Source organism: Rattus rattus, chromosome 15, assembly GCF_011064425.1.
Source record: "Rattus rattus isolate New Zealand chromosome 15, Rrattus_CSIRO_v1, whole genome shotgun sequence".
Classification (NCBI taxonomy): Eukaryota; Metazoa; Chordata; class Mammalia; order Rodentia; family Muridae; genus Rattus; species Rattus rattus.
The window spans coordinates 4725210-4747959 of record NC_046168.1 but is presented as its reverse complement, the minus strand read 5'-3'; the positions used below and the strand labels follow the sequence as shown (position 1 = coordinate 4747959).

Sequence of the window (22750 nt, the reverse complement as noted above, 5' to 3'; positions counted from 1 at the left end):
TACGCATAGGTGTACACAAAGCCCTCACTAGTGAGCACACTTACTACTCCATTTACTGAATCCAAGACCAAGAGTGAGGTGTGAAATGTGCTTGTGTTATCTTCACAGTGGCTTCCAATTACTCAATAGGTAAACTTTAAGCTCTCCTGGGTGCTCAGCAAATACTCTGGAGGTATGCTTTATCTGACTTCAATGTATACATGAACATGATTGTGTTGATTTTTACTTAGAGATTTATAAGAGAAAGTGCTATACATGGTTCATATAGTCAAGCAAATTCTTAAACTATATATCAGATGCAATTCCACTATGTGGCCATTTCTATAGAAAAATCATTAAATGTTAGGTTGATTCATATCTTATTATGTTAGTAACTTTTGTTGAGCATGGGAATAATAAATTGTATGCCAGTAGCATATAAGTACACTTAAATAAAACACAGCAACACCACCACTAGAAACCATATAATGATTTAAGTAAAAGATTTTATGAGGGGAAGCAACAAATAATAAGAAAATTTAAAAAAAAAATTAGATATATCTGGGGAACTGGGTAACAATGGGTAAATATAACCAAGTGTGAGATAACTTCTCAAGTATATCTTCCCTATTCACTATGAACAGTAGTGTACTAAAAGATGGAACTCACAAATGTGCCTCAGTAAGAACTATATAAAATGAATTGAAAATGAGTGTTAGGAGTTCAGGGCCAGCCTTGGCTGACTGCTTGAGAGCCAGCACCAACCATTCAGTCTCCCAAAAGAAGGGGGGAGGTACAGCAGACTGGAGATATGCTTCAAAAGCAATTTGTAAATTGTCCAAGTATACTCTGAAACTTTCCATCAGTATGAAACCCAGGATACCGAGAACAAAGAAAGAAAATACTGTGTGTGACACTCCTTTTCTGTGTGGAAGTTTACTCTAAAAATTAGTATCATTATTAATTTAGCATTTTTCATTCAGATGCTGCTGTCTTCTTATAAAAAGGTCAGACTTTATTTTCCATCCCATCTTTGCTCTTAAATACTCCTAAGAATTGTTCAAAGTCTGAGGAAGTTTAAAAGCCAGGAGTCCACACACAAGATATGTAATACTTTTCTACAGATTCTGTCACCAGATGGCATAACGATACAGACCAAGTGAATTTAAAGTCGGGAAGAAATACTGTCATTCAAAATAAATGCTAACTTCATATCTGCCTGTCTGTACACTTGACTACTTCTATTTTCAAAACTGGGTTTATAACAGGAGTGAAAATCAAACCTAATAAAAAGAAGACAGAGAACAGAAGTTTAGAGAAAGTAAACTCCACAGCAGAGTTTAATTGGGAAAAATTTAATAAGCATCAAATCCACTATACATCGATAATGCAATACTGAAATTGTGAAATTTTAAATATTGTTTTCTCAAAACTTGGTGATTTCTTTTTCCTGGGACATGTGGAGACAGAACTAAGCATTCATGTGGCCAGTCCAGACTTAGTTGACACTCATGTTTAAAGAGCTGTTCACATTCCATCTCTACAGAAAGGTAGACCGTGAACTGCTTGTATCTGAATCTCAACACAGATTTCATGAGACAACTTATAGGAATGTGGAATATTTGAGGTGCAAACTCAGAAGCTCTACACTGGGATCCCGTTTTGTTCAGCTTTAACTCAGTGCATTGATCTTGAGGATGCAGCGAGAATGTTCTTTCCTAATTCCTTTGAAAAATATTTTCGTGGTAAAATTGGTTTCTTCTTTAACTCTAACTGGGTGTTTCTAAGAAAGATTATCAGCTTTGTGGTTGGTTTTCCACTTGGTAAAAATCTATCAAAAACATCCTATCATAATTTGTAAGGAAGAAGAATTGTTTGTTAAAGGCTGCAGGGTCAGGAAAGACATTGCACTTCTTAGCGGTCTAAGCACACTCAGAGAGTAGCCGACAGGTGACTCCACTGTGCTCAACTTCCTGTACAGATGAACACGACTTGTCTACTTCTGTTGCTTCCAGACTACTGGCAAGCGGAATGAGCTGTACTGCAGGAATTTGCTGGTCCAATTTTAAGAGTCCAAGGTCCTTTTTATGAATCCGGCCCACAGATATCCATGTCCCAGACAAAATCAGTTCAAAAGACGGAAATCAGGGCAAAGACTCCGTACAACAAAGCACAGGGATATGCCACTAAAAGTTGTTGTCCGTCCATAGCTAATGCAGAAATAAAGATTTTGGAAGCAGAAAAACTACACCATCCAATAATTGTGGCAGTGAGAAGAATTCCTACCATTCCTCTGCAATAAGGGGGAAAAAAAGGAAAATTAGAAAGATTAGATATCAAATACCAAACCGAACCAAACCAAACTGAAACCATAAACTAGTCTAAGGCAGCAAACTTTTAATGCATGGTTTCACAGAGGAGGGCACAAATGCAGGGCTTTGCATATCTACATATCAGTAGATAGGCCTCAAGACATTTTTAATCCACAAAGAGACACATATAAAGACTATTTTATCAAATGCCTACTGACTTCAAGAATGCTCAATGACTGAATGTAAGCGGTGTAACTAATTCGCTCCTTCAAGCTGTTTCCCAGCTTCAGCGTTATTGGCACTTGGGCTGCCACCTTGGCTAAAGGGCCAGCACTTTGCATTCTTAGGAGGCTCAACAGCTTTCAGGGCCTCTCGCCACTTAAACATACCAGCATTCCATTCCCCACAACTACTTATGTACTTACTAATCATGTCTGCAACAAGCCCAACTGCTTCAAGATGATATAACTGGACTATCAAAGAAGTTACGTATAATTTTAATATGAATGAATTGAAATTTTCCATGTATTATTTAATAACCACAAATATTCACTTCATTATTGCTATGGTTTCAGTAAACCCAAAACTAGTAAAACTCTGCTTAAAAGTAAAACTGAGATTGTATAGAAAACTTCAAATCTCATTTTCATTGTTCTTCACCCAAAATGCACATAGCACAGTTTGAATCTACACGAGTGTGTTTGTTAGACTATGCTTGGCTCAGGGACTGGCAATATACCAGTGGGTGTGGCCTTGTTGGAGGAAGTATGTCACTGTGGGGCGGGCTTTGAGACCCTCCTCCTAGTGGCCTGGAAACCAGTCCTCTATGGCTGTAGTAGGATCATGATGTAGAACCCTCAGCTCCTTCTCCAGCAGTACGTCTGCCTGATGCAGCCATGCTTCCTGCCATGGTTATGGTGAACTAAACCTCTGAACCAGTAAGTCAGCCCCAAATTAAATGTTGTCCTTTATAAGAGTGGTCTTGACCATGGTGCCCCATCATAATAATGGAAACCCCTAACTAAGACAACGAGGCACAGATGTTTGCTGGATCAGGGCCTTATCAACCTGAAGGTGAAGTGCATCCTATTACATAGAACTGAGTTGAAGATTAGTACTTACTGTAAAGAAAATACCACTGCAAAGCTGGACAGCAGGATCATGGGAAGAAGACAATATCCCAGGACACTTGCCACACAACCAAATGAGACACCTGTCATACTCATTAAATTTAACAAACAAAACATTCCTAAACATCCAATTGCACTGATCCCGTACACATAGCCAAACTGGATTTTGCCCGCCTATGGGAAAAGAGAAGAAAATAGGTTAAAGATGAGAAAGTGTCATTTGGGCCTCATTTCACACAAAATGACACATGCATAAACTACTCAATCCATAAGCATCAAAATCTACTGAGGTGCAGTGGAAGGACACAAAGCACTTGATTCACAACCTTCTTCTGTTTTAATCAAACTTCTGATCACATTTTTTCTCTCCCTTAGTTAAAATAAATTCTGATCACACTTCTTCTCTCTCTCCCAATCCTTGAACATCCTCTCTATCTCCCTATCCACGAGACTCCATTTCCTTTTTGTAGATCTCTTTAAAACAAAACCACACAAACAAATAAACACACAAACCCACAAAACAACAAAAACCCCAAGCAAAGCTATATAAGACAAAAAGTTTCCAAAATCTACAAAATGCCGTTGAATTCCTTTTGTGTTAGCCTCTCCTGGGTGTAGGCATACCTTGAAGCATGGTTAATACACAGTGAGGCTCCATTGGGAAAGACTAATTCCCCCTTTGCATGTGGGCACCAACTGTAGACCAGACAACTTTCTGTCAGGAGTGGCGTCTGTGTCCACTTCCCCTCAGCACTGCTATCTTGCTTGAACCTGTGACTTCAAACTCTTCCTAACTTTGATGCACCACTCCCCAAAACAGTTATCTACTTTATTTCTTGGTAGCATTTGAGCTCGGTATACAACTGAATGGCAGGGAAAATCCACAAAAAGGGGGAAGCCAGAACCCAGGGAGGAGGGCGAGAAAGCCAGGTGAATGTAAAGAACTTTCTTCTCTTCACTGTTTTTCCAATCCTATACTGGATTCTACAGTCCTTTGATTAAAAACAAAAGCACACACAATGGAAGTTCTGTTCTTATAAAAGATTTAGCTAGACAAGGTTGCAAAAAAGCCTTAACCCAAGGACTCTGTAGGCAGAGGCAGGCAGATCTGAGTTCAAGGTCAACCTGATCTATATAAGTGAGCTCCAGCCCAGGCAAGGCTACACAAGTGAGGCCTGTCCTTACAAACAAAACAAATCAAATCAAAACAAAACAAACAAAACACTTATCAAAACAAGTCTACAGAAAAATCCCAAAAAGGAATTGCAAAAGATGAGACCTTTGCAATAAGAAAAGACTAAGTCTGGAGAATGCCTCTACAGATTGTGGTAAAATCCTTGAGGCATTTGCTGGGCTTAATGATTACTTGTCAATACCTGATATAGGCTGTGGCCATTTGAAGAAGCTGAGTTCCTTTACTGAGAAGTGAATTAACTGAGCAATAAATAATGAATTTTACTTTGCATAGTGCTCTTAGTTTTACAAATTCTCAGAGCGTGTCCAGATTTGCTTTTTCTTTTGTTTTGAGACAAAGGTCTCATTCTAACCAACACTGGTCTTAAAGTCAGAGTAATCCTCCTACCTTATTCTCACAAATGCTGAGATTACAGGACTAAGACTCTCGTCTGGGTGTGGTGGTATATCAAAACAATTCTGCTAGGCTAGTTGGGCAGCACAGGGCTGTTATCCTAAAGAGGGAACTCAAGGACTAAAGTGTCAAGTCAAGGCCAAGTGGGAGTATGTGTGGAAGCTCAGGTCCTCTGGCTACAGATAGCATTTTCTATCAAGTACATTACTTATCTTTTGTAATGCAGACTAAGAGAAAACAAATAGCAACTTTTTCTTTCAATATAATTTAATCTTCCTGGAGAACTGAGAGGTAGAGACAAAAATCTGTTATTCTTTAATATTTTAATTCATTAAAAGTATAAATGTACAGGAAAGCTATACAAGGAAATGCTGTCGAAGGACTAGCCATTTGAACTAGTTTTAAATCTGACACAACCTGGAATCACCCAGGAAGAGTTTCAATGAGCTAATTAGATACTTATGAACATATTTGTGAGGGAAGGTCTAGATCAGGCTAGCCTGTGGACATGTTTGTGAGGGACTATCTAAATCAGGCTAGCTGTGGACATATTTACTGGGCCTGTCTAGATCAGGCTAGCCTATAGACCTGTTTGTAGGGTTTATCTAAATCAAGCTGGCCTGTGGACTTGTTTTGGGGGACTGTTCTTAAATACACTGACCTTGGAAGAAGACTACATGCTTGAAGGAGGCTGAGGTCCCCTGGGTTTATGCTCTGGACTGTGTAAAATGTGAGCTAAGTGGTAGGCATGACTGCACTCATTTCTGTCTGCTTCTGACTGTGGATGTAATGACTATTTAAAGTTCCTGACATCTTGGCATCCAGGTCGTGAGTGGTCCATGACTGGGAACTGTACTAAAATAACTGTTTCTTCTTCAGGGTTCCTCACCCCATCTCCTCTAGGTATTTTACCACAGCAACATAAACAAAATGAGGACAAGATTAAATAAATAAAACCATGATCTTTAATTCTTAAAAGTACAAGAAAAATATTGTCAATTTTCTAAAATTAAGAAATTCTGATGTTCATTTTTTCTTATTTTTTACTATTACACACACACACACACACACACACACAGCATCTCAATATATAGTTCAGAATTCACTCTTCCTGCTTCAGTTTCTTAAGGCTCTCATTACAGCTGTGATTTTGTCTCCTACATCTGGCTCAAGAAATTAGCTTTTCCATGTTGCCCAATACTCACTATTGATGGAGAAACAATAAATATAAATTCAAGAAACCAATACACCCTAAAATCTATCAATACGTCCATACGTCTTCTGATGGAGTATTTAAAATCCTGCTCTTACTTTACCCGACAGCCAGTAACCTTACCAGTAGCAGTGTGGCCCCGAAGGCAAGGCAGAACACCACTGGCCCTGCTAAGTCGGTCTCATTCATGATGCTGCCATCAGATGCCCTCAGCGGGTGAAGCACCGTCAGCGTTTTTTGCCAAATGTGGTCAAAATTGATACCCAACTCTAAAACAGTAAGAAAATAAGGAGGTTAGTCAGAATTTGTGATATGTCTTTAGCAGTTTATGTAAATTTACTTAAAATTTTGCATTTGAAAGCCTTTTACACCATAGAATGAGAGACCAATTCCTCCCATTTCAAAATAGTTTTCAGCAATGGACACTCTTGTTATAAATTTTGGGATTTGTGGTCATTTCCAGAATCAGTGCCTGAACAGGACACAAAGCTAAACACAAAGGAGGAAACAGGGCTCAGCAATGGTCATGATGCTTTCCTGGGTCCTCACGACCATTCTGTAGGCTGGGCTTCTGCTGATGCCTAACCCATGTTAGAAGGGATATGGAGGTGAAAACTCCCCATACTCGAGTAAAAGAACACCTGGACACGGTTAACAAAACAACTGATTCTTTACCTGGGGCTTAGGAATACCCATCTACCCCATGAAATTACATGTAATTACTTCATGCATCTGTGTCCAGATTTCTGGAATATGATGTGAGAGCCACCTTGTTTTTTTTTTTTTTTTTAATGCAATCAATAAACTTTATTTCAACACAGATCTATAAATACCGTGACACCTGCTTTCACATCTTCCACAGGTAGAATTAATTAATAATCTCAAATAAAAGTACATGTTAACATTGTCATATTTAAATATTATGTGCACGAAGAAATGGTCTCTTCTGGCCCAACATTAACCCTCTTCTGAATAAGCTATTGACTAAAGGCTCCCTACTACTCTTTCCTAAGAAAGAAGGACATCTCCTTTAGGACTTATTTTCACCGACCACCTGGAGACCAGAGCATATGCTGAGTACCTCTATTATCAATATATGAAATGTGAAATGCTCAGAAATTCAAAGCTTTTAACACCAATTTAATATTCCAAACATTTAAGCTAAGCATGATGGCTCACACCTACAATCTTAGCATTTGTGAGGCTGAGGCAAAAGGAATGCTGCAAGTTTGAGGCCACCCTGGGCTTCATAGCAAGATCTGTCTCAGGGGAAAAACAAAGGAAGTGGGTAGCATTTCAGACTGCCCAATTAAAGATGCTAAATTATCGAAGTCTATAAGATATTGGAAAATTCAAACTACTTGAAAATTGAAAATATTTCTGGCCTTATGCTTTTCAGACATGGTCTTCAACCTATACAATTCCAACCTACCTTCTAGCAAAGGGGGCTCCTCCTCAAAGCTGTCTCCATAGAATGTCTGAGGTGTAGGTGGCGGATAGGCCTGCGTGGGCTGGTAAATCTGCCCAGTGTACGTCTGCTGAGGCTGCATCATGTCTGGAGGGACGAATCGGCCTTGCTGAGAGTACTCACAGCCAGCATACTGCCTGCAGTCAGAGACATTTTAAGTTTCATTCTCCACATATCAACCAAGTCACACATTGCTATTCCTGGATTCCTTTTTTCCCTCGACAACTAGAGAGTATTTAATCCTTCCAAATCTCTTTATAGGGTATCCATAAAGAAAAGGTGCTGATGCCACGCTGACAGGCCAACTGCCTACAGTCAGAGACATGTTCTTAGAGGAGCCTCCTGTTGTTGGCAGCGTTTATACATTGGCATACACACAAATTAACTATCACACTTTAAACACCAGGGTAACAACAATAAAAACTTAAGTCAGGACCATGTTCTCCTCCTCGTGACATAGAATGAAATAAGTGTATACTGAAGATAATAAATGAAGTTTGGGGATGGCAGACTTGACTACACTCTCCATAGTCTGACTACCCATGGAACCACTGTTCTTTCACATATCATAGTTTAGTAGTTTGCAAATGAGAAGACCTGGGTAAGAAACATCAATTTTAAACTGGGGGGTGGGAAGTGAAGGGCAAGAAAAGGGGCAAATCAAGTTTGTTCTTTGTGACAGCTTTCTGAATAGTCATACGATGTTTTTAGACCATCTTTGCTTGAATTGTGCTTTAAAGTTTTCTAAGGGACTGTACACTTACCACCTCACTGGACTTACACCAAATCCTGTGTCTTCAGGAAGAACGCTTCACTGTGTGCTATGAGAGGGAACGGGACTGCACTAGAGTCCTGTGTATAAATACCTGTCTCACCATACATCCAGTGCTTCAGTGCACTGACCTTATTACATAGTGAGCAGTAGGAAATTAAAATAATTATTTTAAAGATATTTTAAAACGATAGCCTACTTATTTTTGACTATTTCTGGTTTCTGTTTGGAAAATGCAAAAATGTAGTAAGAGTCATTCATGCTGATATTTTAAAAATAAAACTAATCTTAAATTAATTACCCAATTAAAAAATGAAGCAATGCTAAGTGTTCAGCTATCTAAAGTCCTTTCTGAGATTTTAAAAGTACAGCTAATCAAAGTGCCAATAACACTAGGCTGTGGATGGGCCATCTCCATCAACCTCCCACCACGTGAGGCTCAAAGTCCTTCCCAGAGGGGGGACGGGAAGAATGTAAGGCCCAGGGAATGGAGGCCAGCTGCGCAGTTCTGCCTTCTGACGTGGTCTGCTGCTGCACACATAAGCTGGCAGAATCGGCGCTTACTGTAATGAGCCTGCACGAGATCAAGCTAGCCAAAATTACAGCATGGCTTGGGGACAGGCCAGGCCCCACCCTTACAAGAACGCTACTGGAGTCAACAGCCGCTGAGGGAAGAGTCACTGTTCCAGGACACGGCCAGCAGGTAAACTGCTCATGCCCCAGTCCATGCCACTAGCCTATGCACACAGGCAGTACTAATCACACTCGGGATGTTACTAACAACCACTAGCCTATGCACACAGGCAGTACTACTTACACTCGGGATGTTACTAACAACCATAAAAAAGAAGACATGAAGTCGGGAGGGAGACGACCAGAAGGCACGAGGAGCTGGAGAGAGGTAATGAATGGATACAATAACTACACATTGTATGAATGTAACAAAAGTCTCAAAGAACAAAAATACCAACATTTAAAAGTCAATTGGCTAACTCTAAAATGAGTTATTGCAATATGGAAGTATATCTTAACTACTTCAAATGTTCTAAATACCCGCTTTCAATGTTATTATGTGCAAAGAGCTACTTTGTAAGAATTTAATGTGAATTGTCTATTACTAACTATAACCCCATAAAATGGGTCTAATATTGCCCTCATTGTAAGGATACGTAACTCAAATTTGAGTTAAAATAATTTGCCACTGTGGTGTCAGGATTCAAAACTAGACTATTTAACTCCGTGATTATCAACTTTTAATAACTAATAAGCACTGTCTCAAAATCCTTCTTTACACAGACAGCTTCAAAATTATATTCTGTATCTGCAGGTTCCTAGCTTTTCTGGAATACAGACATGCTGATTTCTTATGTGAATACCCACTTACACAAGAACCACCTTCATCAGACTCAGCGAGCTGAGCAACTCTCCTTTCCTGACTCAAAGTATGCTGCTGTGTTGATCTGCTAGCTTTTACCAGAGGCCATGTCATCACAAGAGTATCTCCATACAGAGGTTTCTACAAGAGGTAAAGAGTTTATTCTTGGGGAAAAGTAGGGAGAGGGAAAGAAGGAATACACGTGAAACCAGAAGGAATAGTATAGCTAGCAGTTCTAAAACATTCTAGTCTTAGAGTCCCTTTGTAGTCTTAAAAATCTACTGGAAATCCAAATATTTTATGAGTTTTTAACTACCAATATTTATCAAGGAAATTCAATATTTAAAAATTAACTCATTTGAAGTAACTTGAAACATACTATACTTTATGACAAAAGTATTTATAATAAAATTACTAAGAAAAATTAAATTAAAAAAAATTAAATTGTATAGCTAGATTTTTTAAATCTACCTTTGCAGTGAGTTGTGATTTACTGTTACTGTGCTAGTTAAAGTAGTTGAAGAAAATCTAGTGTTGCAGACTAGGTATGATTGGAAAACTGAGTAGTATAATATCCTTTTCAGTCTTGTAAAGAAAAACAATGTAAGACGAGATTCCTTGGTAGCTCTGGCTGATCTGGATGGAGCTCACTGTGCAGACCACGATGGCTTTGACCTCAGAGATCCACCTGCATCTCAGGTGCTAGTGCTACAGGTGTGCACTACCACATCTGGCCACGAATATTTTTAATGCTATATTTAAACTCAAAACAAAACTGTCATTTTTTTTAAAAAAATTCAATTTGCAACATAAACTTGAAACAGTATCAGTGAACTTTTTATGCCCTAGTTACATTAAAATATATTTTTCTGTCCTACATTTTTAAGTGGGTTGCATTTCTCATATATAATTTTTTAACATTACTTGCCACTTAAAAATGTTAGCTTTATATGTACCATAGTCTAAACATTAGAAAATCACATTTGTTAAAATTGTCCGATAACTTCATTGGGGGAAAAAAATGCTTATCTGCTTGGAAGCTATTGATGATGTGCACAAGTTTTCCAAAATTCTCATTTTTGTCTGAAAACTTGAAACTGATCGATCACTGGTGACACACAGAATATTAAAACGATGTGTATTAAAGTGTCAGGACTGAGTAACAGTCACAGTTCTTCCTGCGTCGGTGGGGGAATCCTTAAATGAAATCGCCTTACTCTGCCTTCCCAAGTATACGGCAACAACAAGTACAACATCAGTTCCCTGATTCAGACTCAGGGACCAGGCCTTACTTTTACAACACAACATACTTGCAAATGTTGACATACTTGAAAGGTATGGAATGTATTTTTTACTTTAGAAGCTCTCTAGAAAATACCTTAAGAATCATGGAGCATCTCAAAGTGAGTGCCACTGATTATAAGCTAGAGGTACTGTAAGCAACAACGACTTCAACGACGGGACTGTCATCCCCTCTTCCAGTGTAAAAAGACATTATGGGATTTTACTATTTCAGGACCTGTTCTGGAAATTTGAGTCACTGTTGGTTGCAAACCAAACTATGTCATGGCAGGCGTAATTTTTACGGCAATGCTTTCATAGCAGGCAAGTAGCACATGCTACGTCAACACTGTTAAAATCTGTATGAACAGCAAAGATAAAATCTCAACATAGGTTGTGGACTTATGGTCATATTTCATAAAATGTTATCAGATAAGCTAATGGTAAAAATATAACTGCTCTCAGTTTCTTAAAATAAGTGACTGGTATTCCTACATATTTTAAGGGCGTATCTAGAAAATGATGTGGGATCCCCAGATGACATGGTGAAATACCAGAAAGAGGAACCCATAAAATGTTAAAGGCTGACCTCAGAGGGCAACTTCAGAACAGTGAGGTCAGTAAGTCAAACTTTACGGCAGTCCAGATATTAAACTCCTTGAACCTAGATTTTCCCTAACAGTTCCAAGTTACCACTGACTTTGGTTAACAAGTCAGCAAAGCCAATCAAACACAAGCTGCAGAAATATTGAAAAGATAATGAGGTGGTACATCTACTTGCAGGAAGCAAGGGAGTCTAATTTTTTCATAAAGCTTGGGAATATCACAAATATTGTTGCTGCCGAATCATAGCTTTTGCTTCCTCAATCATAATTCACAAACCTGCATGTATACTAGCTGAAGTTATGGATATGTAAAATATCCCCAATGCTTACTGACATGATTGTTCAGAACAGAAGTCGGCGAATACTCAGCACCAGGGTTTGTGCGCAACAGCTACATGGGAAAGGGTAAGGAGGGGACAAGTCACACATTTAAGTTACAAAAACATAGTCAGGACACAAAACTGGAAAGAGGGTAGCCTGGGAAACTGCATTCTAAATAGAAAAACTTATGAGTCTAAAGAGAAAACATCACTTGGTCAGAAGAAGGATAACATACCATGTCAGGCTCTTCGAAAATTCTCTTGTTTAGAGATTTTCCAGATGAAATCTGGTCACACATTTATGTATTTTGGTTAAGTGAAAGGGACTCTCTCTGCATGATTTTTAATACTGTCCAACTACTTCAGAGTAAACTGTCATTGGTATATAGTTGAGACCAGAAAAAAAATCTAATCCACAGAGGATGTTTTTATATACTCATTCCTTCATCAACAGCTTAAATTGGAAGATATATCTATCTATGTCTCAAATTAAGTACATTCAAATAATCAATGGGTTATAAAAATTAGCCTGAATTTTCTTTGTGCTTAGAAAGCTCTGGCACAGTCATTTACACAAACTAACGGAAGCACATCCTAGTAGTGCCTGTGTTTCACAGACTGACTGGACTCACAGCTTTCCCTTGCTCTCATCCCGTAACAGTCTTTATAAAATCTGAATTCAAGATCTATAAAGGTGCACAGATGACATCTAGTACCAGGTTGTGTCTGCTATGTAGGTATATATGAGTGTATCCATGCATTTCTGGAAAATAGGCCCATCGTTTCTGTAAGACTCTCAGAAAGGTAAAGACCATCGGGAAGGGGTAAGCACATGGAACGCCTTCATTCAAGGGAGCAATCCCTAAAGACCAAAGATGTGATGTCCAAACGAGAAAGCTGAAAACTTTCAACCCCAGACACCAGATAATATATATGATCTTATTTTTTCTTAACAGTTCAGACCCTACGGTGTTTGAATTCTCTTCTTCAACCTGAAAATGGTCTTCTCTAGGACTAACCATAACACTTCAGTGAGAGGAGTAATAACGATTATCAACAGCCTTATCAGTCACCAGATGACTCATAATGGGGAGCTTACACTGCTGATAATGTTTGAAAGCCAGACTTACCTATCAAATAATTTTTAATTTTTAGAGAATAAACAGCCTTATATTCCAGGTAGCTGAAGCACCCATCCAGACTATCTGTAAATATTATTTCAACAAGATACTCGCCCCTTTTTGGCACACTCTAATATTTTTCTTTTTCAGGAAATAAATCATAAACAGAAATAACTCTTCCAAACTCAAATCAACTGTCTTGTCTCTCTAGACCAAGAAAAATGGCACCAAATCACATTCCTGAATAGGAATCAGTCCACATATTCATTTTTTAAAGGCAGAACCGGGCATCCTGAATACATTCGTTCGTGAGTTACAGACTAAGTAAGTTGTCAAAGTTGAAAAGTTACTTGCTGTAGGGTCCTCCACTTCCTCCATAGTCATAGGACTGCTGAGATTGCTCATCGATGCTGTAGCTTGTCTGGTAGAAACCGCTGTTTAAGTTATCAAAGCCTGACATTTCAAACGATCTGCAACAGAAGAGAGACCGCAAACTCGGTTTACTCCCAAGGTCCTACTTGGTTCGTCTGCGGTTCTTTGATTAAGCAAATACCCTCAGACGGGAAGCTCTTCTGTAACCACAGTCCGTGGTCTTGAGGTGGGGGTGGGGAACTGAGGTCGGAGAAGACCCTTGGAACTTGGGGAGAAGATAGGCCTGAGGTAGAGGCGAGGTCGTGCGTAGGCGCCGTTACACCTACGTATATAAACTAGGGGCCTCGCAGTGCAGGGTCTTGGGAGAGAGTTGGGGGTTTGAGGGAAAGACCACAGCCCACGTAGACAGAACCGGTAGCCGATCCGCACAACTGCTGCCAAAGCTGAAAGGGCAACATGAGATCCGGACACTCACCAAACGCTCCAGCGGCGGCAGCGGCTGCAGCTCCAGCGGCCCTTAGTAACCCCCCAAACTCAGTTCCAGACCCGGCAGTAGCCCTGTTGCTACGTGTCAGAAGCCGAGGAACTGTTTCCGGGGCACGCACGCCCGCGCAAGCGTGTTAGCTGTTTTTGCGCTGTCTGGTTTGGTTGAACTCCCTAGGAATGTGCGTGTTTGGCGGGTGGGGGCGGGACTTACAGATGGCCGTCTTGACTGATTCGTCCTGTGGCGAACCAATAGGGAACAGGAAGAATGCTTCCGGCAACCGTAGAGCCCTGGAGCCGAGTGCACAAGCGCTTCAGTGGTCAGTTGTTATTTTGGAGGGAATTTTTCTTAGGCGTTGGGCAGAAGGATGGACAGAAATACTGGGTGGTTAGGGAGGCACCTCTGCTCTTCTGGACTCATTGATTCAGGCGTCACAACAGGATTTTATATCTATTACTTAGTCGTTACAGCCTTATGATTTTGCTTTTGTAAATGAGTCTGAGTTCGTTCTCTATTAGCAGCAGGAAACGGTATTGTTGTCACCAGAAAATACTAAGTGATACTCGTTAGCAACTATTACTGTGAGTATATTAATGAGACAAGTGTAAGAGAATGACCATATGCCAAGTTTTCATACTGTGGGAACTGTCTAAAGCTTGTTACATTGTCTCATTCAATGTCTTTACCAATTATTTGCGTACAAAGTGCATTATACAAATTTGCTAATATTTATTCTAAAAACCGGGTCAGACTTATTTATTTGGCCTAAGAAGTAATATTTATTATTTGATCGATGAGCGAGTTGGTTTACAATATTTAATTAGCTAAGGCATTATACCATGTGTATGCATAAATGCATATTAATATTTCTATGGATGTGTTAAAGTCCACCTCAAATGTCCTATCTCTGTTACACAAAACTGTCCCCAAGTCCTCAGAAAGATATGTTTTAAAAAAAAATGGAAAAGCGCGGCGTATGAAGATCTGTTTTAAAGTGTGCCAGTACATGAACTATGCAAACTATGATACCAATTAGCCAACTTTGTTGTCATTTGTATAGAAAAAGTTGGTAAACAGTGGCACTTTGTGCAAATTTTCATTTCCTGGGAATTGAGAAAAGGAAGTAAGAATAAACTGATAATTTGAAGTAAATGTATTCAGTCTGTATTAATTTCCTAGTCTGCTCTAAAGTCCTTAAGATTATCAAAATCAAGGTTTACAGGATTGCTACCCTTTGAGGGCTATGGGGGAGAATCTGCACTTATGTGTCTCTCAGGTTCTGGTGGAGACTGCAGACCTCAGCCTTACTTGGTTTATAAATAGATCTCTCTTCATCTTCACATAGGATCTTTCTTGTTTGTTCCCACAGATCTCCCTCACTGCAGGTCTATATGTCTCAATTTGCCTTTCCTAAGGCCAACCGTTCATATTAGGGGAAGGCATAAATGACGTCATTCTAACTTGATTGCCTCCACAAAGGCTCTTCCTGGAGTTACATTCCCATCATGGGAATATGGACGTTAACATGTCACTTGGTAGGACAGAAGTGAGTCCACAACACAACCAGCAGTCTCACTGTATTTCCTTGGCCACACATAGACCAAACCTCTTCTTTTACACATTCTTAGGGGAACAATAACTTGTCTTGGGTTTATTTGTTTTGTTTTGTTTTTTTTTTGTTTTGTTTTGTTTTTCATTTTGACTGTACCTTCATGCCCCTGTCTGTTGTCAGAATTACCAAGAGTTTTATTCTGTTGAGGAAACGCCATAGAGGTGGAGTTCCCAAGCTGCTTGTTGATTGTCTCCTCTGCTATTTGGTACAGAGAAAATTCCTCAGTTGGGTTCCAAGGAGGTCCAATACACACTGAAGGCAAATGCTGAAATAAGATTTTGTCAGTTTCTGGAATAAAAACAAGAGATCATTGAACTATAAACAAGTATAGACTGTTGAAAAATGCTAATGGCTAAGAATACGCGTTTTTAAGTACAGATAGTTTGTATATTTTTTCCCATTTATTCTGGCTTTTAAGAATCCCAGAAAGAACTTTCAAAGAGGCATGATTTCTCTTTTAATTTTCTCCCTTGGTAAAGCTAAGGTCACTTGACCTATAATGCTTTTCATGTATGTGGGTTGTTAGACTGCTAAGTCCACTATTATAAAGCCACCTAAACGCTTCCTTAAATGAAAATTATTTTTACTTTAAAACAATCAGAGGCATGTGAAATTAAACTTGGGATTTTCATTAAAGTGGACATTTGGTTTTGGAAGTGACAGGCAAACATGTTTTTGCATTTTGCTTTTACATTAAATAGTAATGGTGCTTTTTACTCTTTTGTATCCCTAATGTTGAACAATGTAATGATCATAAATCCCTTACTGTATAGGATAGTAAATTTTTCCATCCATGCCCACTCGGATTTTACAGGTGAGTGTTTGAAGAAGTGAAGGGATGTATTGTAAGGAACCAAGAGTTCAAGTATAGTCTTGACATTTTTGATCCTCTCGGAGTCCCAAGATTCTAGCTATTAGTTCCCATGTTCTTGCCAGATGCACTCACCATTCAAAGGAAAAGCTCCCTTCTGGGTAACTTCCTCTGCTTCTATGACAAACAGTTGCACCCACCCTGGTCTTCAGCCTAGGAGGTTTTCTCTCCATATGCCAGTGGAGTTAAAATACTCAGTTCCATCCACTCATAGGGTCCGGGTATCACCTCATTCTCTAAATTCTAAAAGTTTGAGCCCATATTAGTGTACTCTACTCCCAGAGCCACCACAGTGTTGCCCACCTGGCATTCAGGTCTCCCAATAAGCTACATGTGGATATGATATAAATTGTTACCAGTCTCATGTCCAGTGTCAGGTTTAGCCTATGTTCTGCCACCTGGTTTTATTTAGGGGGTAATTAGGCTCTTATTTCACCAAGAGAACAAGTAGAAGATGATCGAAATCATGGTCAAAAGGGCTAGTGTCAAATTCACCTACAATTGCTGTCCCTTTCAGCTAGTAGGTGACAAAGATTGGATGCTAAGTGAAGGAAACAATCTAATTACACTAGACATCATTGGGATGTCTAGTTTATATCTAAACTCTGGCTCATAGAACAATGCTATATTACAATTTTTTATTTATTTAACAAATATGTATAGAGATGCTGATTTGCCACAACAGTCCCCTTTATATTCTAAACTTGAAGAAGGTCTATGCTCACATCACCCTGTAGGCTGGCTGCAATCCAGTCATTTTCTGTTGTTTTCCTGGAAAAAAAAAACACTCTTCCTCAAAGCATGTAACTGGGTAGGATCATTATATAGTTTTCCTAAAGCCAAAAATCACTATTTTGTGTTTGCGAACTAGAGTTTCCAGGACATAAAAGGCTCACATCTGCAGAATTGCTGCCTGGAAGAATGTTTATAAATATCTGCCATTGGATGTCCTTTCTGTCAGTGGTAGCAGCACCAGTAGATAAGAAGCCTTCATCTGCTTCCAAGACATGGTCTTAAGCACTGGTGTCCATGGTACATGGGTTTGGAAACTGGGGGATAGTAGAGCTTGAAAATCCTTTGATCTGTGTTAGAATGGGGTTAGTGGATCCATGCCTAAAGGAATCTACAGGAGCATTAATTTAGTTGCCATTTAATTTAATTTAATTGTCATTTATCTCTAAGTTCCTGTGCTGTATTCCTGAAGACCATTATCCTATGTTTGAGTTACCTATTTACAAAAATTTAAAAGAGTGAAAACAAAAACACCAAAACCTTATGGCTTAAAATATCTATCATCACATTTATCTCTCACATGTCTGTGGTCTGGCAGGGGCTTGCCAGGAATATCTGGCCTGTGTTCCACAGAGCTTCAGTTGGGCTAGAAGGAATGGTGTTAGTATCTGAAAGTTCACTTCTATCTAGACTGATGGGAAGGGATTATCTAGAGCTCTAGATCAGAACATCCATCTGTGGCTTCTTCAAGTGTCTTGAGTCATGTCCAAACGCAGTGTCAGGATGTCTGGGGCCTCTTGTGAGTCAGTCAAATGCTGCACTTCCATTTCTACATCAGCCTTTAAGCCACACTTTGGGTGCACTCATTGACGGGAACATGTCTCTAAACTGGCCCTGATTCAGGAAGCGTGGAGTTAGACTCTAGACTTTAATAGGAAGATTGTCAAAGATTCTTCTTTTTTATATATTTTAAAACTACCACCTTCCAATAGAATGAAAATAAGAAAGAACAGCGCATATTTCATAGCCAGAGAGGCTATTATTCATTAGCAGAATATCTATCCAGAAGACTCTCTTCTCACAGTGTTTCCAAAGGATATGAAGTAAACCCCTTGCAGCGACAGTAATACCATTTATTGAAGTTCTATTCTCAAAAGCCTAGAAATAGAAACATCTATATGACATCACTGAATGAAAAAATTATACACATACATACATATATACATACATACAGACAGACAGACAGACACACACACACACACACACACACACACGAGTACATATATTAAACAGCCAGAGGGACATGTTTTTCAAGTTATTTAAGCTCTATTTGTAACAATGTGGATGAAACTTAAGGCCAGCAGAGAAAAACCCTGCGTGATCTTTACATGTGAGATGTAAAAGCCCAAACAACTTGAATATATAGAAAACAGCTAGATGGATATCGGAGGCAGGAGAAGAGGGGTATTGGAATATGTAAGTCATCAGATATGCAGGCTGAATAGGATTATGGTTGTGTGTGCTCTTGGAGTAGATCAAATATAATAGGTACATTGTTTTTGAGAATTTCATATATGATTACAGCATTTACACTATTCATTTCCCCTTTTGGCCCTTCAACTCTTCCCATATCCATCCTCCGCTCCTTTTCAAATTTATAACCTTCCTAACTATTACTGCATATTTGGCTACTGGGCTTGAGTAACTATCAGGGGTTCATCCTTGGAGAATACCGATTGCCCCTCTTAGCAGCCCTTAAATGCCCATACTGTGAGATTTCCCTCATCCACATGGGCACACTGATTTTTCACTTTTCACTGGAGTACATTTTAAGGTACTGTTATTGCAAAAGAATGGTGGCTGACATGATAGAGATTTTTCATTGTTTAACTGTCATAATTATGGCATTACATGTCTGATATAAAGCTTCATATGTTAAATAAGCAGAAGAAAAGCTAAGAACAAGCAGAAGAAGGGTATAGGGCACAGTCCACCATTAAATGAGAACATTCTAAATTTGTCCTGGTCCCTGACCTATGAGCGAAGGATGACTTCAGGGTTGGCAATATTGACAGTTCTCTTCCTGTTCTGGAGTCAGAGCCCTACAATAGCTATGCACACGTAAAGGTAACATTCCATTGTTGGTGAATTATTCTAATTTTTTCATGAACACATTGCCTCTGCAACAAACACTTTCGTCACAGAGCCAAGCATTATGGATAAAGAGTCTAATGCATGTGTCCCCGAATCAAGTTACCCTGAGTATTTGCTGTTTACTTAGGTTTCCATAATACAAATTAAGATGATACAGTTTTCTAAACTTTCAAGTCAGCACAGTAGTTATCCCATTCATCTTCTGCCCCCTACTGGTTCTTGTGTCGTCTTTCCATCCTATTTGTATGTAAGTTTCAAGTCTTTTGAACTGTAAGAAGGAAAATTATTCTTTTGTTCCTTCAGCACATGTGCTTCTTTATACAAATGAGGAGAAGATGACTCGGGAAATGTGAGGCTTGTCCCATGTCACACATCCAGCTAGAACTGTGCTACTGCTCCCTTGCATGGCTTTCAAGTACAGCCCAGAAACACGAGAAAGTCTTACTCAATAATGACCAGGGACCGTTTCTAGAATATGGAGGGTGCTCAGAAAATATTTGCTAAATTACAGTATGCAAGCATGTACACCTGATTTTGTTGATCTAATCATCTGCTGATGGACATTTGGATTGCTTCCACTGTGTAACTCTTGTGAGTAATTCTGCCATGAACATGGGTGTACAAATATCTGACACGTTGATTTTTAATTCTGTTTTATATGTAATCAGATGAGAGCAGGTACATGCAAGAAGGGTACGGCTGTAGACAATCAGAAGTGCCAGAACATGAAGTAATTCTGTTTAAGCTGTTGAGCAACTACTATATTATCTTCCTAAGTGACACTAGCATTTTACAACTGGAACAACAACAATGTACGCAGGTTTCAATTTCTCAGTAACCCGGTCCATACTTGTTTCTCTTCTTCTCTCCATAGCAGCTACCCTCAATTGGATGGTGCGATTTAGGGTGTACTTTGATTTGTATTTCCCTAAATAATGGTGACATTAAGCACATCATACGTGTTTGGAAAAACGTGTGATCAAGTCATTTGATAAAAAGAGATACTTAAGTGTCACACCAAAACATTGTTAGCAAATAATAAATTCTGTTCTCCTTGAGATTTGATATACTGTTACTGTTTATTTTAGATTTAAATATAGTGATAAAATACATCTCAATGAGGTAGATATTGTCTTTAGTCACCAGTGAAACAAGAGTACAGGTAAGTGACTTGTTCAGAGTCATATGGCTTTTAACCAGTAGAATCGCAATTGGAAGGTAGACCTGACTTAGAATCTATACACTTACCTGTAGCATGATGTTGCCTTTCTTACACCACTCAATATTTTCAAAGTATCCTCCATGTCTTTCTTTGCTGTTGTCCTTGAGATCTCTTCTGCATGAGATTATATTGAAGATTACTGGTTATCAAATGCAAATTTCTCACATTATAACAAGGAGCTCATTACCTGAGTGGATCTCCATCGATTATGTCAATGCCTGAGGTTTCTATTTTAGGAAAGACATTCAGAACCCTTATTTGGCCAAGCTAGCAAATAACTAGGGTGTATGTTAGTATATACAGGCCATAGATTATAAAAGGAAAACCATAAATATGATGCCAGTCTTACCAATGTTGTGTTAGACCTTTACAAAAGCACGACAGGGGATAACAGATTACAGTCCCCACTCAGAGCCTAAGGGAACATGATTGAAAACATAAACAGTAAATTATTCCTACCAGCAGTCAGAACTATTCATCATCCGAACATCTGTTCTTTGCTGTGTTAAGATCTTGAGTGATACTTTAGTTTTAAGAAATAGTTACAAGGTCTTGTTCGTATTTCCTTCACCTCCTAAACAAAGTAGGAGGTCTGAGCCAGTTTGCTTAAGGCAAACACTACGGTCTCCTTGTTCTGCCTGGAGCACACTCTGAACACAGGCAGAGCATCAAAGGCAGCTCATCCAGAGCGTTGTAGAGTTGCCATGCACTGTAAAAAAGGATCTATTTAGGAACAACTTTTTTGCAGTTTTCATTTAGAGATGTCATACTTTATCATAGTGATGGAAGCTATACTAATAGTTCTGATAGAGAATAGGAAGAAAACTAGAGGAGAAAAATTGTGTTCTAGCCACTTATATTGAAATATCACCCAGTTTCCTCATCATAAAAATGGTGTACACACAGAGAGAGACAGAGACACAGACACAGACACAGAGAGAGACAGAGAGACACCTACAAAAAGAGTGAGAGAGAGGTTGGAGATTGGAATGGGAATGTATTAATTCATATATCCATTTATTGACTTGTGATTTCTCATTGAATAGCTATTGTGTCTGGCACTGCACCAGACATTAGTGATCAGCTGTGAAGATAGGAATAAAACTGATTTCTTCCCTTGCAGAGGTGTTTTGTGACTTTTGGTGAGAAGATATGAGCAAATACCTACTCATCCTAGAAAGGGCACAGACAACAGACCCAGGAAACAATTGTATCCAAAAGTAGCGTAGTGAACTGATACAGGTTATAGGAACACCCGGGACTGAAAAGAAGCTGCATTGCTGAACAGCCCACCCCAGCATAGGTCACACTTCTGCAAAGTAGCCTGCTTGGGGCTCCCAACAGATAGCTTGGCTATCGGGAGAGTTCCCTACCCCAGCAATTGCAGGCTTAAAACCTTGTTGGTTGGGGTTTGGGAATATTACAAGTCACTGAGCTGATTACAAGTAACCAGGCAAGTTGCACAAGCTTCTCTCCCCAGGAGGAAAGGCTTTAACTCAGGTAAATAGCCATGAAAGGAGAGATTAGACCATCACTTGTGGGTACAGCTTCAGGTGTTCATAATACTCATTAGGATGGTTCCTAAATTCCATATAAACAGAAACTTAATACTGCCAAGGACCAGCCTGGGCTTGGAAAGGGGTTCTGAGGGAAGGGGTATTTGAGAACAGCAAAACAAATGACTCACAGTTAAATCGTGGTTCCAAGCTGGCAACCTACGTTCTGCTTGAGACAGCTTTCCAGATTGCTCTGTTTTCTTCTTTCTCTGGAGTTCTCCAGACTGCTCTCTCTATTTTCTCCAAGCAGTTCTCTCTTGCTATTCTTTAAAAAAAAAAAAAAAAAAGAGTCTGGGTAGAGCATCTCTTGCAGATTATAAGTCTAGTCTTTTATTTTACATAGCCAGCCAGCCTTTTACTTCCAGTTTCCTTTTCATTATCCTATAAATCATCATTCTAGTGACCCCGGCCCCTTGATTCTTAGAAGACATCAAGCACACTTTTTTTCTTAACACTGCAAAAGAATTCAGAGACCCGTCTGCCTTTGTTAAGCACAGACCATAAACTAGCTGAGGACCTTGCCTGACATTACCATTTCTACCATGCCTGGGCCTGGACCTGAACTCTCTCTATCCCAGACTGA

General features: G+C 39.3%; 1 protein-coding gene and 1 long non-coding RNA gene across 2 annotated transcripts; both read right to left on the bottom strand.

Moving 5' to 3' along the window:
• Positions 1-1290: 1290 nt before the first annotated feature.
• Yipf5 (Yip1 domain family member 5) lies at positions 1291-14206 on the bottom strand. The gene is made up of 6 exons (XM_032885643.1): positions 14012-14206; positions 13515-13634; positions 7655-7827; positions 6346-6491; positions 3414-3595; positions 1291-2272 (listed from the first exon to the last, which is right to left on the bottom strand). Exons 2-6 carry the CDS (start codon positions 13622-13624, stop codon positions 2110-2112), a joined length of 774 nt encoding a protein of 257 aa, XP_032741534.1. The 5' UTR covers positions 13625-13634; positions 14012-14206; the 3' UTR covers positions 1291-2109.
• Positions 14207-15807: 1601 nt separating this feature from the next.
• On the bottom strand, positions 15808-22401 carry LOC116884712. Its single transcript, XR_004385889.1, has 3 exons — positions 22299-22401; positions 20638-20725; positions 15808-15920 (listed from the first exon to the last, which is right to left on the bottom strand). It is a non-coding gene; the product is annotated as an uncharacterized LOC116884712 (long non-coding RNA).
• Positions 22402-22750: the final 349 nt, after the last annotated feature.

What these genes read in the sequence shown, in the direction of transcription:
- Yipf5 (XM_032885643.1), bottom strand. Translation starts at nt 13,624, where the DNA reads ATGTCAGGCTTTGATAACTTAAACAGCGGTTTCTACCAGACAAGCTAC. An exon ending in GGAGCCCCCTTTGCTAGAAG is followed by an intron (nt 6,492 to 7,654) that starts GTAGGTTGGAAT and finishes TTACTGTTTTAG; the next exon opens with AGTTGGGTATCAATTTTGAC. An exon ending in TCGGGGCCACACTGCTACTG is followed by an intron (nt 3,596 to 6,345) that starts GTAAGGTTACTG and finishes CTTTTCCCATAG; the next exon opens with GCGGGCAAAATCCAGTTTGG.